The 20,220-nt window shown below is 36.5% G+C and overlaps 1 protein-coding gene across 2 annotated transcripts in view; it reads left to right on the top strand.

The window, feature by feature from the left end:
• Positions 1-14,165, top strand: part of EDIL3 (EGF like repeats and discoidin domains 3) — a 390,073-nt gene extending 375,908 nt beyond the window's left edge. For both annotated transcript variants that reach the window (XM_037142971.2, XM_037142972.2), the window contains one exon: positions 11,866-14,165. In XM_037142971.2, coding sequence (XP_036998866.1) covers positions 11,866-12,015 — 150 coding nt within the window. In that variant the 3' untranslated portion in view covers positions 12,016-14,165. The remainder of the gene's footprint in view (positions 1-11,865) is intronic.
• The last annotated feature ends 6,055 nt before the right edge of the window (positions 14,166-20,220 follow it).

Below are 20,220 nucleotides of genomic sequence, written 5' to 3'. Positions count from 1 at the left end.
AGAAAATATTAGATGGTCTTAGTCTCTGACAACTCCTGACAGTATCTCCTGGAGAATTCTTTGAGAAATAAATGATCTTCTAGTTCTAATTTTTCCGGAAGAATTTTTTATAATTTTTAAATATATATTTTATTGATTATGCCATTACAGTTGTCCTATTTTCCCCCTTCATTCCCCCCATCCTGCACACCCCTCCCCCACCATCCCCCCTTTAGTTTATGACCATGTGTCTCAAGTTTAGATTCTATATTTCCTCTACTATTCTTGCCCTCCCCCCATCTATTTTCTACCTACCATCTATGCTACTTATTTTCTGTACCTTCTCCCCCCTTCTCCTTCTCCCACTCCCCTGTTGCTAACCCTCCTTGAGATCTTCCTTTCTATGTTTCCACTCCTGATCTAACTATCCTTTTAGTTTGCTTTTGTTTTAGGTGGGGTTCTTAATAACTGTGAGTTTGCTGTCCTTTCACTGTTCATATTTTTTATCTTCTTTTTCTTAGATAAGTCCCTTTAACATTTCATATAATAAGGGCTTGGTGATGATGAACTCCTTGAATTTGATCTTATCTGAGAAGCACTTTATCTGTCCTTCCATTCTAAATGAAAGCTTTGCTGGATAGAGCAATCTTGGATGTAGGTCTTTGGTTTTCATGACTTGGAATACTTCTTTCCAGCCCCTTCTTGCCTGGAAGGTCCCTTTTGAGAAATCCACTGACAGTCTGACGGGAACTCCTTTGTAGATGACTGTCCCCTTATCTCTTGCTGCTTCTAGGATTGTCTCCTTCATTTTAATCTTGGCTAATGTAATTATGATGTGCCTTGGTGTGTTTCTTCTTGGGTCCAACTTCTCTGGGACTCTCTGAGCTTCCTTGATTTCCTGGAATTCTATTGCCTTTGCCAGATTGGGGAAGTTCTCCTTTATTATTTGTTCAAATAAGTTTTCCACTCATGGCTGTTCCTCTGCCCCTTCTGGTACCCCTATAATTTGGATGTTGGAGTGTTTAAAGATGTCCTGAAGGTTCCTAAACCTCTCCTCATTTTTTGAATTCTTGTTTCTTCATCCTTTTCTGTTCGGTCATTTTTTTCTTCCTTCTGGTCCACTCCATTGATTTGAGTCCCAGTTTCCTTTCCATTACTATTGGTTTCCTGTGCATTTCTCTTCATTTCAATTAGTTTAGCCTTCATATGTTCCTCCAATTTTTGACTAAAATCAACCAGTTCTGTGAGCATCCTGATCACCAGTGTTTTGAACTGTGCATCTGAAAGTTTGGCTATTTCTTGGTTGCTTAGATTTATTGGCTCTGGGGCTCTGAGTTGTTTTTGAGCCATGTGTTGATCTGTTTGTGCCTGTTATGTATAAGGAGCGAAGCCTTAGATGTTCGCCAGGACAGGGCTACCCAGGTCGCTGGTTTGTGACACTGTATGTGAGGGTGGGGTCAGAGAGGGACAATATCGGTCCCCTTAGCCATTTCCCCCCACTGGGGCCTGCATGGTCCTTCTCACTGCTCACTCCTTCACTGGTTTATCTGCTCTCAAAGGTGTGCCTGCGGTCAACCCTCAGTGGGTCTTCCACCTTGCGCCCTCAGTGGGTCCGCTCACTACTCCACACCTGGGATCCACCCAAAGCTGCCAGCGTGCCTGGGTCGCGCACCTGGGTCAGTCAGGTGGATCTTTCCTGCCTGACCGTGCTCTGCTGCTGGCTCTGCCCCTCTTACCAGTTTGGCTGAAGCGTTCGTTGTTGTCAGTTCAATTTTCTGTGGTTTGGCTGCGTTTTTGTTGCTAAAACTTTGTTGTTTTTAAACTTGGTTGTTGGAGAAGGCACAGCGTGTCCACCTATGCCTCCATCTTGGCGGAAGTCCCAATTTTTCTGGAAGAATTTTTTATAGCAATGAAAACCTGAGTGCTAGAAAACAGTTTAACTATATAGCAACAGTTTAGAATGGCATATTTTATGTTCTAAGTTTTGATAAATAATCATCCTACGTAATATGCTTCCTAGGATATTCTCGTTACTCAAGGAAACTTTCATCATAAAAGAAGTTAAGTGCAGTGGTGTGTCCTACCTACCTACCGACTTTTAGACTGAGCGTTCTAATGCCAGCTTGTGTCAGAGAAAGATAACAATTGACAGAGTTAGAGTCTTTTCCTTTGATTTTTCTTTGGGTTGTTTTTCAGGGTCAAGACCTAACAACAAAGGCCATGTGAATTTCTCAATGAGGCTCTTCTGGCTTTTCCTAGGAAGCTGCCAGGTCTCTAGTACTTGGTTTCCAGATTATGATAGAAAACCACAGAAGGAATGGGGTGGCTGTTTTGTCCCCAGTTCCCTTCCTCTCTTGTCTGGCTGGGTCTCATCTTAGGAAATCTTTAACTAGTAACTCTCATACTAGACTGAGAAATTACAAGTCTCATGTATGCCAACTTTTTTCCTTATTAAATATTTTATTATTGTTCTATTACAGTTATCCCAATTTTTCCCACTTTGTTCTCATCTGCCCATCCCACCCTCCACTCCCACAGTCAATCCCCACCCTGGTATCCATGTCCATGTGTCATTCACACATGTTCCTTGACTAGTTCCTTCCCTTCTTTCCTCCCTTATCCCCCACCACCCCTCTCTGATCACTATCAGTCTGTTTCTTGTTTCCATACATCTGGCTCTATTTTTTAAATATATTTTATTGATTATGCCATTACAGTTGTCCTATTTCCTCCCTTCATTCCCCCCCACCCTGCCCACCCCTCCCCCACCATTTCCCCCCTTTAGTTTATGTCCACGTATCTCAAGTTCTTTAGATTCTATATTTCCCATACTATTCTTGCCCTCTCCCCTATCTATTTTCTACCTACAACTTATGCTACTTATTAATAATAGAGAAGTTGATGTGACTGTAGAGACCTAGATCCCTCAATCTCAATCTCTTTGAGTCAATTGGCCCATTCAATGTGAGGTCAGAAGTTACAAGTTCTCAAAAACACTCTCAAAAGTGTGCCATTACCTTGTCTTTCCCAATACTCCAGACCCTAGAACACATAAGAAACAATGGATTTTAGAAAGAGATCACAGTGTTCTTTCCCAATCAGGAATTGTATATCAGCCAACCGACATTTAACATCAATTACAGGAAAACAATGGAGAATGTATGAATATCTGAAAATACTGAGTGGCCTTTTATTGCCAGGGTAGAAAATATACAGCATATTTGCATTTTGGCCACCTATTATTAAAATCTCCCATTGGTGCATTTTGAAGAAAAAAATAAGTCTAAGTAAAAACCAATAGAGTGCAAAATAGTACTGCAAGAATTCTAAGGGAACATCTAATTTGTGGTCTAGTAACATTTTTTCTTGGAATGTAATCAGAGATTTATATACAGTCAGAGTATGAAGCAAAGCTAGATCAGTTCAGCATTCCCTAGAGCCAAAGACCTAGTTTTTTTTATATAATTACAAAAGAGAGCCAATTTCAGAATTACAAGAAATCTCCTGAGAGCAATAATAGGAGTGGGAATGATTTTCTAAGAGAATCCATATATTCATTTTAATGGTTGAGAACGAGTCACGCGCTGGTGAGAAAAAAATCATGGAACTTGTCCCCATGTTTTTCTTTTCACTCCCCCATCAAACAAAAATGCTGTATAATTGGACCTTTGAAGTTAAATCTTTGGATAGGCAGTTTGAAAGCTTCATATAATTTCACTGAGGGAGCTTGGGAAGCACAGAAATCTCTAAAGCAACCAGGGCCTGGACTTTTGAAAGGGCTCATGAAACAAACCAATATTTTGAAAGGAACACAGGAAAATTGGCATCCACTGTGAAATATGGTACAGAATTATTTATATATGTCACCATACTCCTACAGCTTTCAGAAAACCTGACTGCAGTTTCTCAGAAGACTTTAAATTAATCCTCAGTAGATGGCCAAAGTAATATTCCCCTAAGAATGTGTCAGCCTTTGCAGAAATGACATTAAAGAAATACAGAAGAATAAAGATAGTATATTGTTTTGTTGTGGAAATATGAAACAGAACAAGTAATACTAGTTGTTTGATATATTTATTAAATTTATATCTGTGAAAATAAATATTATTCAGAAAATAAAAATAATAGCAAGTAAAATAGAATAGAACCTAAGAGTAGAGGATTTAGAAAGTGCACTCTAGAGTTACAATAGGTAAATTTCAATAGGTTGTCAGGATTTATTGAAAGAGTCAGAAAAGTTTAAGTTAATAATTAGTTTTGTCACACGTCTGGTACATGATATGAGGATGTTTTAGATACAATCCTTTCAGGCAATCGAGGTCCCTTTGCAGGCTAATCAATATTATAAATATCAAAAAGTCCTCTAACCCTTCAGCAGCAATTGAATATTGCAAAGTTTAGGAGTTCACAATTCCATCCTTACTTCTGACACCAACTGCAAGCTCAGAGGTCTCCAAGACCATCTCAAATTTAATAATTCAATAGAAGAACTCACAGAACTCATTTAAAATTGTTATACTCATAGTGGCACTTCATGAGAGTGAACGGATTCATGTAAAAATTAGCCACTCATACGGGGCAGAGTCTAGAAGAGAGCTGCCTTGAGCTTTCCGTTCTCTCTCAGTGGAGTATGAGGCAGTACTAACCTGTTTTAGCAATGATGTATGACAATATACGAGATGTATTTCCAGCCAGTGAAACACCTCAGCCTTGATGTTCAGAGTTTTTATTGAAGTCACACAGACATGCATGCATAGAACACCTGCATGTCTGACTTTAGTATTCAGCGCTCCATCCCCCCAGTAGTGAAGCTGGCCCAAAGGCCCCACCATAACTCACACTGTTGGCACGGACCATCTGGTGAGACCTCAGGCCCCCATGTAAACAGACACTTTTATCATACGGGACTTTCAAAAAGATTAGAATTGTTTCCCAGAAGCAGAAGACAAAGGTCAGACCTCTGTTTGGGTAAGGTTAGTCTTTTAGGGCACACTCATATTACACAAAGCTGTATGAACCACACGGTGCTCACTGGAATGACATGTGTCTGCAGGTACTATGACTAAACTAAATTTGACACATTCTGAACTGTGCGGAAATTTTCACCTACGAACAGATTGTTTCAGGTGGGCATGGCCTTACTTCTTTCACACCTTTGGAGGGCAGTAGTGCTAATCAAGATGCTTAGGGATGGAAGACACTGAGGCAGCTCCCTGTCCCTCTCTGCTGCTGAGGACTTCGGCTGCAGCATCGTTGGGACGTCCTGTAGTGACGGCTCACCCCCGACTCCCTCTGCAGAGGGATCATCAGTGTAGACTCTGGCTGATACACTCTACTATGTCCAACAAAACCCTTAGGTTTTTTGTTTGTTTTTTTGTTTATTTGTGTTTTTTGATGTACATCTTAGAATGTTATTCTCGATATGCACTATTTCCCGGGGAACATTTCCTATAATACTGGAATTTACCTGAAAGCTAGTTTCTTGTTTTCTTATTACACCTGAAAGAATGTACTTATATTTAGACTAATTTTGTTACAGAGTTTCATTGGTTTAGTGGAATTGATTGTAGAGAAAACCATCAAGAATGATATACCAGCCATTCAATCATGAAATGATTTCAGGATGCTGGCGAATTTTCCTAGAAAATTGAATTCACTGAAAATAGCTAAAGTCCATGTCAGCTAAAAGAATCAAACTTTGTTTTCAAATTTTTTTATATTCAAACTCTAACAGAAGTTTCATACATGCAAAACTGCCAATAAGAAATTTTAATGTGATGTAGATTTATCCAACTAACTGGATTTTTTAAACTATTTCCTATATATTTTAAGACAATTTCTATTTTGCTTTTTAAGTAAAAAGTTTTGATTTTTGAAATGTTCCAAATAGACAAAGTAAGGTATATAATAAATTTCAGCATAGCCTAAACACACACACGCACAGACACACACACAAAAAAAATATTGATAATCTAATTTTGGAATCAGAGGAAACAAGTCTCTTATGAATCCTGTTCAGATGGATAAATATTATGTTTATCACCATTTGTGCATGCTTATCCTGTGAAAATTCTCAAAGGTTCTAAGTCACTTACACCATTGATTCAAGATGTAACTGAAATATTTGACAATCCAAAAATATTCAAGTAATATTAATACGAGGTACATAAAAATTCTTTAATGATACTGAATCATAAACCAATTAGTATAAGTTCTTATGTCACTCACAAAAATCAGATTTTATATTCACATAATACATAAGTGGTTACATTGTGAAACAAATACTTACCCTAATGTCTACTAAATCTACACCACTTTTAAATAAATTATAATTTTAAATAAAATTGCTATTTTTAAAATGTCATGAATTCAATATAAAGAAATATAATTGGAATAAATACAAATTTCTTCATCCACTATAAAATCATTTTAGAGTAAAAAAATGGGAAAATACTGGCTTAAGAGAAATTTTATGAAGAAGTTCATAGTTTATTTGGCCATAAATCAATTAACCATGACCCAAAATATAGTATAATCATTTTAAATCTCAGACTACATTAATAGAAATATTCATCTGCAACAAAGGTGCACTCTTTTGAGCCATCCAGGTAAAAACTGCATCCTGTGTCCAAAGAAATACCACACTCTAATCAAGTTACAGTTAAACCAGAGAGAAGCCAATGGAATGAAATCAAGTTTGAAAATCTTCTTATGTGAGGAATTTTTTTAAAGAACCATGAATGTTTAGCCTAGCATTGAATCTGAATTTAAAAGGTTTGCATTATTATTAAATGTGTCAAAGTGTTGCTGAGTTTGTTTTTGTGGATGTTGTTTTGTTTTGTTTCTTGGATAGCTGGATTTCTGTGTTTGTTAGAATATACATACCTGCCCTGTTATATTGAGGCTTACCATGAATAGGTGGACAGCTCATTCCTGAAATATTAGAGAGGGAAGCTGGTGTTATGCCTTGTCTTCCAAGTCTCAGTTTCTTGCATTGTATAGGTGGAATTAAATAAAAACAGGGCTTTACAGGAATCAGAGCTAGAAAAGCCTGCGCTCTTCTAAGTTCTTTGTAGCACTCTAGATGAAGACTAGATAAATAATCAAAATTATATATGCTAAATAAAGAATTTTTAGCTTTCACACTACCTTAGCCACACACACTCACTCTCACACACACACACACACACCCCTTATGCTGCCTTAGAGAAATGAATTTTTATCTTTGCCCTTCCTGTCTCTCTTAAGGACATGAGATCAATGTACATGTATAGCCAATAAAGCCAACAGTGTGTTTGACACCATTAACAGCACAAATGCAAATGGAGAAACCCAGAGAAAGTTTTATTCAACCCTTTTATTTCCTTAGTATCTAGAATCCCACATATGATGTTAGTCTCCACATACCAGAAGAGAAATATGAAATCCAGAGAGAGATGACCAAAAGGCCAAAGTGATGAACTGATGGTCACTTGAGACCTTGCTAAAGTACTGACTTGTTAGCCTTGCAGAGCTCAGGGAATCTGTACAGAATGCTTAAACCTAGTCACTACGGATGATGTGAACACAAAATCCAGCAGGTTAGAACAATGGGAATCTCTTTAAAACTTTTTTTATTAATTTTATTTAGTTACTTTTCAAATACAGTTTTTTGTCTACTTCTCCCATCCCAGCCCCCCCCCCCGCTCTGTGCTCCCACCTCCCTCCCACCCCCCCCCTTAGTTCTCGTTCCTGTGTCCTTCCTCTTTGTTCCTCCAAATCCCTCCCCCTTTTTCCCATTAAATTCCCTTCCCTCTCCCCTCTGGTCACTGTCCCCTTGTTCTCTATTTCAGTGTCTTTGTTTTTTTTCTGCTTGCTTGTTTGTTTTGTTGTTTAGCTTCCTGTTGAAGGTGAGATCATATGGTATTTGTCTTTCAACACCTGGCCTATTTCACTCAGCATAATGCTTTCCAGTTCCATCCATGTTGTTGCAAAGGGTAGGAGCTCCTTCTTTCTCTCTGCTGCATAGAATTCCATTGTGTATATGTACCACAATTTTTTGATCCATTCATTTACTGATGGGCACCTAGGTTGCTTCCAACTCTTGGCTATTGTAAATTGTGCTGCTATGAACATTGTGTGCATAGGTTCTTTGAATGTTCTTTAAAACTTTTAATGAGTTAAGTTTAGGCCAAAGAAAAAGAACATCTTCACAACCCGATGACTTGCTAATTGAGTAGCGTATGTAAGAAACCTCCAAAGGATTCCTCTATCTTTGTGGAAGGCAGAGTCATAATCCATGACTGCCAAGGGAAGCTGAGATATGCTTTGACTCCGTCCGTCGTAGAGGATATCACCCGCTTCCATGATCCTACTGAGGACATCTACTCTGGCCTTAATGACAAATCTCGCCTTACGAAAAATATTAAATATTGCTTCCAGCAACATTTAATTCTTTTATTTTATCTGATAATCTCTCTGCTTTGAGATTTGAATTCTCAATTGAATATGATTTAATTTTAGCTACTGTTTTAGGAGGGTTGATATTAGAAAACAAAATCCAAGATCTCAGCCCCAGCAGACAGCCACATTTCCTCCAATCTTTTCTTAGGTTATAAGTGTGGAAACCTCTCCAAAGAACCTTGAGGTCTTTTTGTTTAAGCCCCACATGTTGGGAAAGGCCTAAGAGACCCCTGAGCATGATCATGTTGGAGTACATCAGCAAACATGTCATCAGCTAATCAAGTCTCCTAAACCTGAAACTTGTGCATACTCTTTCTAAAAACGTATTAATCAAAGCCTCTATCTCACATGCAATGTTTTCTTTTCTATATGGAGAGTTTGGTTCTCTCTAAGCCTTTTTGGACTTGATTTCAATCAAGGAAATTACATTGGTAAAGTTGTAAGTGAAAGTATTCTTCTAGAATTCTTACAGATTTTACAAAGCTAATTAAAAATACTGAGTTTGAGTTTGCATTTTTATTTTGCTAGTTAAAACATTGAAATAGCATTGTTAAGCAGAATCTCCCCAGTGGTAGAGACAAGAAAACAGCATATGTACCACATGTTTGCACAGCAAGTATAAGAAGTCATGCTAGAATTTGCAAATGTGTGCTTCATGTTCTGTGCTTGGTCATTACTGAGTGAACTCTGAAAGCAAAACTATATTTTCAATACTCTTAGATCATAGTTTGGGTGATTCTAATGCAGATTTGAACTGTTTTTCTGTGGACATTTTTATTTTAAACCATCCTGCTTTATGAAACTTCATTTAATTTTTTAATGCGCATTCAAATATTTATGACTATTACACATCAAATCAGAAATGTCCTAGCTATATGCAATTTCAGAGTTGATGTAACTTCTCCGTATGTATTCTCCATTATAAAGAGCTAAGTATTGATATAACTAATAAGCTGACTATTGCTTCGTATGTCAATAGTTTCTTCTGGAAACGTGCTGAAAACCACAGATTTAAAATAAAAATTTTTCTTCCTGTATTTCTTCCTGACAAGTGGAATAACACTATACTTTGGACTGTCGTAGATCTTGTGATAGAAGTTAATGAATTTAAACTCTATTATTCCAAAGATATACATTAAGTTCTCTAGCAGGGCTATGAAATTGGATTTCAGATTCTATATTAAATTGTAACACCATAGCCTCAGTGAAGCATTTGAATCCAATATCATATGTCAGAGAGAATGTCAGGGAACCACAGCATGTTCTCTCCCATTTTCTGCTGTTGCAATGACAACCTCTCTCAAGATTTTGACTGTTTTCTACGTCCTATACATGGGAGCTTTTGCTAACAGAGACACTGTTACTTAGTAACACATTTTAATCCAGAATTAGTTCCTCCTGGGCCAATGCAAGCCAGAGCGTTGCTGAGGATAAAACTCCTATTAAATGAATGTGAATTCAGATGCGCAAGGAGGATAAATTCTAGACTCAGCATAGTTCAGTATTCTCTTCTTCAGAAATGGCACTTTTGTTTCCCCTCATTATCTTGAGGGGAAACAAAATCCCCTCATGAAACCAGCAGAAAGATTACCACAAATTGTCTGTTGCTTCTAAATATTAATCAGTACCATGCTGTCTAATGCTTTAGAGAAGAATGCATTATTTCTTTTTCTTTCCAGGGAGGCTTTTTTGATCATTTGGGACAGAACCAACTAATTTTAGAATGGCGTTTTTAAAACATTCGCTTTAATTTTAGGGTGTTCAAAGGTATGGCTAAATATTGTCATGTGCTGATGGAGGGGTTTTTTTCCTGCTTTGAGCAAATTTTATTTTCAGGTCTCCCTTTGGCCATGTTTTGATCTTAAGCAAGAAATAAAATTATCTTCCAATTATAAAATGCCTCAAACTGTTAAAAGGGAAATCTTAGAGATTTTGATTATCTTAATTGTGCTAAAACAAAAACGTAAATATGAAACAGTTGGAAATGTTTTAATAATAAATGTTCAGAATCAAAGGGTTTAAATAGTAAAATCTTGACTAAATAATATAAATGCATGAGTTGCTCCAAGAGTATTACATAATTCAATGCCACTGTTATCAGGATCCCAGTGTTTTTATTTCAATATTTCTTTCCCTGAAGCAGACACTTCTCAAAGTTATTCTAAAGGTCTCTAGGGAGAAAATTGCTCAAAAGGGTTTGAAATAAAAGAAGAATAAAGGAGAACAGTCATGCATATTATCATCTCAGAGTATTACAAGCCACAGTGATCACAGCAGTATTGTATGGACACAGGAAGTAATAGAGAAGCTAAAAAAAAAAAGCATAGGTCAAAAACAGCATCGATTAGATTGTCGCTCTTGGAGATGGATTAATTTTGTTCTCTGTGTGAGAAGTGAGCAAAAGACACTGTGATAGAGACTGTTAATGCTCTCCAAATAACCACATGCTCTTCTCCAATTCCACCTTTTCAGTGGGGCCAGGCTCATATAATCGTTAAGGTCAATGAGATGTATCCAGAAATGGTGTCAGCTGCTTCCATACCTTGCTCCTTCAAACACCCTGCATAATCTAACAACTCTTTCCATGTGTCCCTTTGAATATGGAAGCCACATGTTTCAGATGTGGCTGTAATCTGCTCGCAGCCTGGTTCTCTGAGTCACTTCTTAGAAGACAGCACTTTCAGCAAACTGCCTAGCCAACATCAATCACTCCATGACAAATGCAAAAAAGAAGTATTTCTTGCATTAAATAAAACTGGTAGGCAGATTAAAATGATAGAACTATGTAATCCGGTATTACAAAACAAATTTTCGTCTTAAGTCTTTAAATACTAATTGACAATTTAATTTTAAAATGATCATTAAAAAGAAGCTGGGCCCTGGCTGGTGTAGCTCAGTGGATTGAGCTCGGGCCTGCGAACCAGACAATCGCAGTTCCATTCCCAGTCAGGGCAAATGCCTGGGTTGCAGGCCGGTTCCCTGCAGGCCAGTTCCCAGGAGGGGATTCGCAAAGGGCAACCATACATTGATGTTTCTCTCCCTTTCTCCTTCCCTTCCCCTCTAAAGATAAATAAATAAAATTTTTTTAAAAGCTGCAATATAACATAATTAGTTACCAGATCTCACATTTGGCCCTGGCTGGTGTAGCTCAGTGGATTGAGTGCAGGCTGCAAACCAAAAGGTCACCAGTTCAATTCCAAGTTGGGCACATTGCCTGGGTTGTGGGGCCAGGTCCCAAGTGGGGGCCATGTGAGAGTCAACCACACATTGATATTTCTCTCCCTCTCTTCCTCCCTCCCTTCCCCTCTCTCTAGATATAAATAAATAAAATCTTTTTAAAATTTTCTCATTTGTGGTGGGGGAAACTCCAAACAAGAAAATTATAAAATAATTCCCAAGAAAAAGAAGGCTATGTGATTGATATTCTTCACTCTCTTTTAATAGGTTTTCCAGGGCAATTTTGACAATGATACCCACAGGAAAAACGTCATTGACCCTCCCATCTATGCTCGGCACATAAGAATCCTTCCTTGGTCCTGGTATGGGAGAATCACGCTGAGGTCGGAGCTGCTGGGCTGCACAGAGGAGGAGTGAGGAGAGCCACGCCCACAACCCTCCTCGCTATTTTCCTCTTCTCTGTCTCCATGGAATGAACTGTGCGAAATCTGTAGGAAAATGAGTGGGGTTTTTCATGAAAAAGTGCTCAAACTATGGTAGGCCATTAACTATCTAAAGAGGTCTAAGCCTGCCTTTTCAATGCTTTATTTAATTTGATTTTATCAGTTAAATTTCTTAAGTAACATCACATTAACTGGGAATGAATTTTCTCATAGTTTTTTGAATTATTCACACTAGTTGGAAATATTAGGGAAAGAAACTGGCAAGGATAAAAATCTCATAGTTATCAAATAATAACAAGAGTTGATAGAGCTTTTATAATCAATACTCATCCAGTTCTTATAAAAGGAATACTGCAATGTTAGCAATAAGTTGTTTGTTTTTTTCTGTAGTGAGTCTACATTATCCTAGTTATTTCCCTGTGCCTACCAAACACGCTTAGTGTTTATAATAGAATTTTGAAGACGAATTTGTAACATGTAGTACTAAATGATATTATTGTTCTTTTACTTTTATTTCTAATCAGATGTTATGTGATTTTTTGTTCTGTTTTATATTCTTTATATTGTATATTGCTTGAGTGAGTTAATATTTGAATTGAGTTTTTGTTATTTGCCTAAAAGAAGTATAATATTTGCTTATATATGGAACATATTTGAAAACTGCAATCGATCGTAGATCGATGGTAGATCGATCATAATTAATATCAGTAGATCTGAAATTCTATTTTTGAAAGAAGCTATGACTATGTAAATTCCAAATTCTTCCTTTATAAAGAAATTCACACTACAATTTTTTTAAAAAGAACTAAATTGTATTATGTTTCTTTAAACCAAAATTGTATCTTCATTTTGATGATATTTATATGTCTTTATCTTTATTTTAACATAATAGAATGATGAAGGCTTTGTTTGTCACTTTAATTTTTTTATTATTTAACAAACAAATGTTAGCTTAGCTCTGCATAGCTTGGCCAAACGTACTCATTATTTCTTTACTTATCTCTGCACTTTCTGTGAAACCAGAATTTTATTAAGATTTGAAATTGGTGGTGGTTTCCTAGGAAAGCACATTCTGTAGTCATTTGTGAGAAGAAAAGTACTTACTAATGACAAAGTAGTAACCATTTCCAAGATGAAAATCGATTTCTATTTATTTTGCTTCAAAGGTTCTGAAAAAAACAAGCAATTATCATAACAATTTGTTATTGATGATGGAGGTTTCATTGACATGTTTCTCAAATTAAAGCTCACACTGGCTCCATACAAGTCCTCAACATCTAATATATAAGCTTTACAACTATTTATTTTATAAGGCTTAGACACAGCATTGTTGGAGTTTAAAATTAAGCGTTCTGGAAAAGAAAGTACGGTATGTGTACAAAACGTTGAGGTCCTGTGCAACACCGCTAAGTTTTTTTCTTTCATTACTTGTGCTACATAATGAAAGCCACTGGACTGTCACTGTCTTGTTTGTCTGTGTGTTACTAGCATTCCTTAACAATAGATGTATGGAGTGGTCTTCAAGTACAGTAAAGAATTTAAAGAGAAAGTCAATCATAATGGTATTTTTAATAACAACAAAATCAAAGTAGTATGTAGCTTTTGTGTCACCTGTATGTGGGACATCAAAGTGAGGCGACTTTACTCAGTTTAAATTCATACCAAAACAAGTAAAATCTCATAAGGAAAATACAGTTTTCCCTAGTCTTCACCACATTGAGTAACTGTAATATGCTAGTTTTATAATCTATGAAATTCAAATGTGAAACATCTCCATTTTATCTGTTTTATTAAAAGCATTTATCATAGTTACTAATTCTAATTTTAGGGTTGACTTTCTCTTTCTGAATGACTTCCTAAGGATTGGTGTGAATTTTGAAGTATTAGGGTACTAATGATTGTATCTTCGCTAGTCGACAGAGTATGGACTAGAATACCCCTGGCATCTGATGTGTCGGTACAGAAGTAACTAAGACACAAATAACCTTTGAAAACATTCAAGCCGTGTGATATTCCAATGTTGTTTTTTTTCTTTGTATATATACTTAAACCATGTAGGCTGTTGTAAAATCAGTATGACCTTGTCTAGTCTTCAAACTTAAAATAAAACTTTTGAAAATCTGGGGTAATTTTCAAGCAGTTGTAATTAAACACATTTGTAAGAATATACAAATTGTCTGAATGCAAGTGCCCATTACTCTTTAACTAATTGCTTGGTTTAATTTTTTTGGTACAAAACAGTTTTAAAAATACAGAAAAATATAAATTACAAATAGGCTACAAATATACATTAACACCAGCAAAATTGGCCTATCCAAAATTATTAAAATATGTGTATTTCTCCCTGCTCCTTTTAGCTGTGGAACTAAATTCTAACAATCCAAAGTATTTTCTTTACCTAATATATATGCAAAGTACTATGTTCCAGAATGGGTCTGCTTGTTGTTAATCAGATGCTATTATTTCTATTGTTTTTTAAGTACTCGATTCTCAGTAGTATAATGAAGAGATCCAGTCAAACCAGCATTAATAGGTATTTACCCATATAACTTCATCTACTATTAAAAAATCGTAACACTCGGCTTCTTCATAAACCCTGTTTCTGCCACTCTAGAAGTCACTGATAAAATATTACATACTTTCTATGTTTTACATATTTTCTTAGAATTTAAAAAAGGAAAAAACCTCAAGATATTAAGTGTGACCCCCTTAGTTGAGCTTCAGTGGATTTCTGATTGTTCTTATTACTAACTTGTTATATGTGTTTATTTTTCCAGACTTGTTCCTGCATAACTGCATTTTAATGTGGAAGGTTCAGTGGGGTTCCATTCTTTGTCTAACTTTTGCACACACAAAAACATATAGAAATATGCTTTCACTAAATAAAAACAATTATATGTATTTTTAACAAGACCAGTAAAGAATTGTGACAACATATATACAGAGTAAACATTCATTTTGATAGCAGAATCATTTTTCAACAAAAAATTTTCAACTATGTAACTTTTTAAATTATTGATTCAAGGTGTAAAAATAATAGAAACACTTAGAATTTCAAGGATGAAAGTCTGACCATATTGAAAGCATGTTTTAAAAAATCTTTTTAAAGATTTTTAAAACTTGTTTTTAAAAATCTTTCAGATAACTTCATGAATGGAAAATATTATCTGTATAACCAAAAATTTTTAACATCTGGCACTTCAGCTTTGAATACACAATGTTGAGTAGAAATTTTGGTAAAGATAAATGAAGTTTTACCTTCAGGAATGTACTGTTGCCCTGGCTGGTGTAGCTCAGTGGGTTGAGCACGAGCCTGCGAACCAAAGGATGGAGGTTCAGTTCCCAGTCAGGGCACATGCCTGGGCTGCAGGCCAGTTCCCAGCAGGGGACTCACGAGAGGCAACCATACATTGATATTTCTCTCCCTCTCTCCTTCCCGTCCCCTCTAAAGATAAATAAATAAAATTTAAAAAAAAGAAATGTAATGTTTTCTATATCTCACTTCCTGAATGATAGTTTAAACAATATTAACAATGAAGTTAGTTGGTTATTTATTTGTGACAAATATTGCTCCTAGTCTTTGAAATGAAAAAGAACCCTTTTATTAGAGCCAGTAAATAGAGAATTAAACCATATTTCTAGTTGAGAAATATCTGAACTACCCTGGAACAAAATGTGTTGTCATTTGTCTTTACAAAGAAAGAATACCTAGAGTAAGTGCCATTTTTTTCTATGATTTTGAAGAGGAGAATAGGATTCCTTGATTTTGTTGCAGTAAGCGGCTATAATTTATATTGGGTGCTTCAACAATGCCTCCAAATAAAGTGTCTTCCACAGGAGGCAAGTGGCACTTACACCAAGAGATATTTCTATTAGATGGATATGGTAGCAGAAATAGGGAAACTCTTTTGAAAAAGGCTCCTTGTTTAGTTGTCTATGCACGTCTTGGCAGGGGTTGATTGAATCCCTTGAAAACTAATGTTCTGGACGTACAGTATCGTGGCATCAGCAAACGGTCACCATATTACCAGGTTAAGCATTGCCTATGGTGACTGCCTCTGATTTAATTTTATTTTAATGTCCACGAAGGCATGAGCCACACTTTCATATTTATGTAACATCCCGTAGTGCCATTCATATGCCTCACTGAGTATGTTGATAATGATGATGAATTGTGACATAAGCTCAATCTGCTGCCACCTGGAAAAGAAGCGGTGGCAATGAGATTGATGGTGCATTCAAACAGTGCGTCCCCGATGGCCAACATGGAAAGAGCTTTGTGAGAACTTACATAAGCATCAGGACAAAACACTGAAGAGAATGCACAGGAAGACATCTGGGAATAGACTACATGCATGTGACAGAAGGAATTATTTCTCTGAGAAGTGACTTAAATTCCGAAGTAAACAAAGTCACACGTATTGTATAATTAGTTCACATCTTAGAGTAGAGCAGAAGTTTAAACAATAAATAAATAAAAAGGTCTTCCCTTTTAGTAAAAGGACTATAGCAGGTCAGCAACGCTGACAGACACGACCAGTGTGGCTCTTCTCAAGGCCAGGGGCATTTTCCATGCAGGCCCAGAAAAGAGGTATTGAACTGAGAGGTTTAAAATGACACATGACAAAGGAAGCACTAAGTAGTCAACCTGAGGCCATTTAACTTCCTCAGTTCTCAAGTTTCTTAGGCAATAATATGGATGAATGCTACTATTTTTCATAGCAGAATCATCCTGCTATGATGTGACTGATTTTGCCCTCACAGTTTATATATTGAAATCCTAACCCCAAAGTTGATGGCATAGTACATGGGACCCTTGGGAGGTGCTTAGGTCATGAGGGTGGAGCCTTCACTAGTGGGAAGAGTGCCCTTATTCAAGAGACGCCAGAGGGATCCCAGCTCCTTCCACCGAGTGAGGACACAGAAAGAAGTCAAGATCTGTGAACCAGGATTCAGGCTTTTACCTGCCAATGCTGACACATTGAACTTGGACTTCTCAGCCTCCAGAAGTGTGAGAAGCTTATTTCATTTACGTTGTTTATAAGTTACCCAGTAGGTGGTATTTAGTGATAGCAGCCTGAATGAACTAAGACACATCCCAGAAAAAGAACCTGTTTTAAATATTATAAACAACTTTATAAGCAGCTTGGGTTGTGGAATAAGACTCCAAGAGCCATGTTTAAGCAATAGCAAAATGTCTTTTAAATTTCCAGTAACAAGAAATCGGTGGTTTAGGACCAGTATTCTTAATTAAATACACTAAGGAGTGGAGAGAAGCAGAGGAGAGGGGGGAGAGGGATGAGTCCACTGTAAAATTTCTTTCATAAGACATTTTTATTTCAATTACACTTCTGTTTAGATTATAGTGCAAATTGGTTTTCTCACTCTGAGACAGATGTTAAAGTTTGAAAACCACTGCAACAATGTCACTCTTCTGAACGAGTGGTGTCTCCTAGCTGCCTGGCAGGTTGGCAGCCATCGTGAGTTAGAACCAGAACTAGATGGATCCTGTCTGTTTGGGCTGTCACAGGCCTGGTGGGGACAAAAACCAGTGCGGTGCTGGAGGCCTGAGAGACTTTTTAAGAAAACACAGATAAGACACAAAGAATTATGTGAACGTTTTTCTCCATGGTGGATGCATCGCTTTGCCTTTCTCTCTGTAAAATATGTAAGAAAATACGGGTTTTCCCTACTGTGTCTCATTGTTTTATTCTGCTTGGGAAGCGGCCGGCCCTGCCACTGGGGGTTAAACATAACGCAGATCTCTATGTTGTTTTGTTTGGTTCTTTGTTTTAATAGTATTTGATGCTTGTGTTTTTAATGGCTCTTTCTACACTCACTTCTAGTTAAAAAATTCATATTCTGATTCCCAGTGCACCCTCTTTCTAATCTTCTAACCCTGTCTTTAAGAAATTCCTCCTACTAATTTCTAGCTTGAGAATTTTCTTAAGTTAACCTAATATCAAAGACATGGCTCTGATTATAACATTAGGCTGTAATTTGGGTCCTGTAAAATATTAAAATGTTTTTGCTTTCACTGGAGATATAAATAAAAGCTAAATTCTTTTTTAACTAACACTGTAGAAACTACTTTATTAATATTGATTAATCGAGCTCTTTCATAAAATTGTTCTTTGAGCACAATTTAAGTACTATTCAAATTCTGAAAATACAGAGGTAAAAGACTAGCTTTAGGAGCTCCAAGTCTGGAGGGGAAGAGAGGGGGAAAGACACAGAAGCAACAAGCACCACACATCGGATGCTTGAGGAAGAAAATGCTCCAAGTACAAAGAGGGCATACGACAGAAGCACCCACCATGGCTAAATGAAGGGAAGATGCCGTAGGAAAGGGGACATCTGAAATGACACCAAAGCTGTCTAATTTAATATTCATGACTCATGAATCATCCAATTTACTCTCGTGACAACTCTAGGAAGAATGGATTAAGACATCCTCTTCATACGAGGAGAAAGAGAAGGTGAAGGCAGTTAGGAGATGTTCGCAGGTCTCAGGGCTCTCATTTCTGCCTGGATCACGTGTCATCTGCCTTCCGGCTCAATATTAGTTTACTTTTTTCAAGTCAAATGGTGTGAAAATGCCTTTCATTACACCCTAGTACATTTACAACAGAAATGGTTTGCCTCCAACCAAGAATGTATTGTTTATTCTGCAATTTCTTATATTGTTCTAAAGAATTTCACATATCGATATTACCTAATAATATAAATATTTGAAATAATTAATCATTGGGTGAAGTGCTGGTCATCCCATGAATACGTGAAGAAAGATCCCCAAATTACTGAGAAACTAGTAACTACTGTGAGGTATCTGATGCATTAATCTTATAAAGATGAGTAATAAGCCCAAAATGTCAAAGCATCTGCTATCTCTAGACAAAGTAAAGGCCTATTCCCATGTGGAGAATATCAGATATTTAATACAATAATAAATATATATATTTAAGAAAAAATTTAAATATCCTCTATAGTTAAGAAAAGCCACAGGTGTTTCCACTTTTTGAAAGAGAATTCTAAATAAATTAAAAAAAACAAATTGCTCTTTTTTGGATTCTAGTTTCCAATATTTGAGCCAGCATTCTCTTCACTAGAAAAGTATCTAAGTAGTGAATAATATCTTAGGCAGTATAGTGTGGGTGCTAACACAATGTAAAGAACAGTGAATAAATGGCATTATATTTTCTATTCCCCAGTGACTTCAATTAGTAGAATCAGGAGCTTAATCAGTGACAAATAACCTACGCAACCTTATTCAATCAGTAAATTAAATTTCTATAACTTGATTTAAATAGCCAATTCCCTGTGAATTATTTATCAATGAACCAAAATAAGCTGAATTTTGGGACAAATGTAATTAGAGGACCGCAAATTCTGGGATGCATTTTTTAAAGTTTATCTTTCCAAGTTGTACTCATACAATAGCTAAATATGTTCAAAAAAGAATGGTGTAGCCTAAGTAAGTCTTTAAAATTCTAGTGGCCAATGATTCTTACCTCTAATATATGAATTATATCTTTGCCAAAGTGGAATTCATATATTACATTAACATAAAAAAAACTGGTCTTATGGTCTTTTTACAATGTTTCTTTTCTTGTTCTTTCCAGGAAGAAGAAAACATCCTTGCTCTTTTGTTTCTCTTTAATTTTTTTAAACTTGCTCAGTGTTACAAATAATCTGAAAATGTAAAGAATCAGACTTACTAGTCACTTTGAATGTAGTGAAAAGCTCATTTACAAACCTTATTTTGTTTATCCTTTTGGAGGCTTTTTCTACAGCATAACCTACAGGCTGGAAAGATGTTCCATTTGTAGTCTAATGAGAGTACCTGATTATCTCTAATGCATTGCTATTTCTGCACAGTACATTATTCTGGTTCTTGCTTTGGGCATTCCTTTTCTTTCTTGAGCCCAATGTTGTGTACATATTCCTCTTTCTTTTTTTAAACCATTTTCACAGTAAATAATGATTTGAAACCTGTGCTTCAGGCACTCTCTCATCTGAGAAATTTATTTAGTGTCTGCTAAAGGAAAAAAAATAACATGAAAGTACCAAGGATAAAATTTACGTCCAGGGCATGTGTGCGTAGTCAAGCCAGCAGTGCCATGCACCAAGAAGACAGGCCAGGGGCTATTAGTGCAGGATCAAACCCAGCCTCTTGTGC

The sequence above is a fragment of the Artibeus jamaicensis genome, unplaced genomic scaffold, assembly GCF_021234435.1.
Source record: "Artibeus jamaicensis isolate MK-2021 breed Jamaican fruit bat unplaced genomic scaffold, CSHL_Jam_final contig_373, whole genome shotgun sequence".
In the NCBI taxonomy this organism is placed as follows: domain Eukaryota; kingdom Metazoa; phylum Chordata; class Mammalia; order Chiroptera; family Phyllostomidae; genus Artibeus; species Artibeus jamaicensis.
This window is presented reverse-complemented; position numbering and strand designations above follow the sequence as displayed.